Source organism: Gekko japonicus, unplaced genomic scaffold (assembly GCF_001447785.1).
Source record: "Gekko japonicus isolate JY-2015 unplaced genomic scaffold, Gekko_japonicus_V1.1 scaffold761, whole genome shotgun sequence".
In the NCBI taxonomy this organism is placed as follows: Eukaryota; Metazoa; Chordata; class Lepidosauria; order Squamata; family Gekkonidae; genus Gekko; species Gekko japonicus.
This window is the reverse complement of record NW_015177030.1, coordinates 770,241-771,644: the sequence shown is the minus strand read 5'-3', so window position 1 is coordinate 771,644 and position 1,404 is coordinate 770,241. Positions and strand designations below refer to the sequence as shown.

Below are 1,404 nucleotides of genomic sequence, written 5' to 3'. Positions count from 1 at the left end.
ATTTCTTTTTTTTTTTTCCCCCCCCCCCCCCCCCGTTTCTGAGTGGCCCAGCTGAGTCGGGGGGGGGGGGTGTCGGTGCCTGGGAAGGGCAGGAGGTCCAACTCTGCCACTGGAGTTTACTGTACAATTAGAATCCTAGAATCACAGAGTTGGAAGGGATCTCCAGGTCATCTAGTCCAACCCCCTGCACAAGGCAGGAAATTCACCTCCCCCCCCCCCCGCAGTGACCCCTGTTCCATACCCAGAAGAGGACAAAAAAAATTCTTCAGGATCCCTGGGGGTGTCAGAAAGGGCCCCGAGAACTCAGCATGGAGGCTGCAGCCCTCCCTGCCCTCCCTTCTCATGATCTGCCTGAGTTCACCGAATCCGCATGGCTGACCGATGGCCACCTGGCCTCTGCTTGGAAACCTCCAGAGGAGGGAGAGCCCACCACCTCCCGAGGAAGCCTGACAGTGCAGAGGGGGTGGATCCAGCGCAGGCCCGTGTCCTCTCTGGAGACTTGCTGGCTGGGAGTAGCATGCTCCAGCGTGAGCCAGTGCGGGGCCCCTCTGGGTCTTGCGGGGGCCAGGAGGTGCCCTGGTACAGGTGGGTCAGCTGCCCTCGCCCACGCAGGGTGGGGTCTCCCCGTGCAGAGGGTTGCTGGTCATTGGCCAAACTTCTGGGTCACATATTTCTTTTTAGGAAAGTGGGGGGGGGGATGTCATGGGGTCTCCGGCCCGGAGGCTTGAGGGAAGTGTCCGTGGGGTGGGGCTTGAGGGAAGCAGGAGGGGTCCTCGTCCCCCCCCCGTGTGACTGTGTGCTGCCCACTCTGCCTCCCCCACAGGTCTTCTTTGCCTCGGTCCGCTCAGGAGGCAGCAGCCAGGTCTACTTCATGACGCTGAACAGAAACTGCATTATGAACTGGTGAGGGGGGGCCTCATCCCACCCACCCCCCACCCACTGCCTGTGCTGGAAGGACCAGGAGGAGGAGGAGGAGGAGGGTGGGCGCCCCTCCCTGCTGAGAGACCAATCCGTGAAGCCGATGCCTTGACAGTCCCGTCCCTTGCCTGGGGGGGTTCTCCGCCTGAGGAAAGGGGAGAAGCTGAGAGCTGGGGGGGGGCAATTTTAGGAAAGAGCGCCCCCCCCATGGCCATGCATGCATGTGACCCTCTCACTCCCAGGCCACCAGGTGGGGGGGGGGTTGGGAGGAGGGAGAGAAATAGCCGGGGCCCCCCCTGGGATGGGAGCCTTCGGGGTTCAGAGGCGAAACCCACAAACCAGTCCAGCCGCTTCCCTCTTTCCCCTCTTTCTCCGCCATCTCTCCAATTTCAATAGGGAGGGAGAAGATCCGTGGTCGCAGAGAGTGTGGATCTGAGCCCAGATACCATCTCCCTCCCCCCCTCCTCGCTTTGCACATCGTCTCCC

General features: G+C 62.0%; 1 protein-coding gene across 1 annotated transcript in view; it reads left to right on the top strand.

Annotated features, from left to right (window-relative positions):
- MINK1 (misshapen-like kinase 1) overlaps positions 1-1,032 on the top strand; it is a 32,270-nt gene extending 31,238 nt beyond the window's left edge. Inside the window, exon 32 of the mRNA XM_015427913.1 lies at positions 824-1,032. Coding sequence (XP_015283399.1) covers positions 824-907 — 84 coding nt within the window. The 3' untranslated portion in view covers positions 908-1,032. The remainder of the gene's footprint in view (positions 1-823) is intronic.
- Positions 1,033-1,404: the final 372 nt, after the last annotated feature.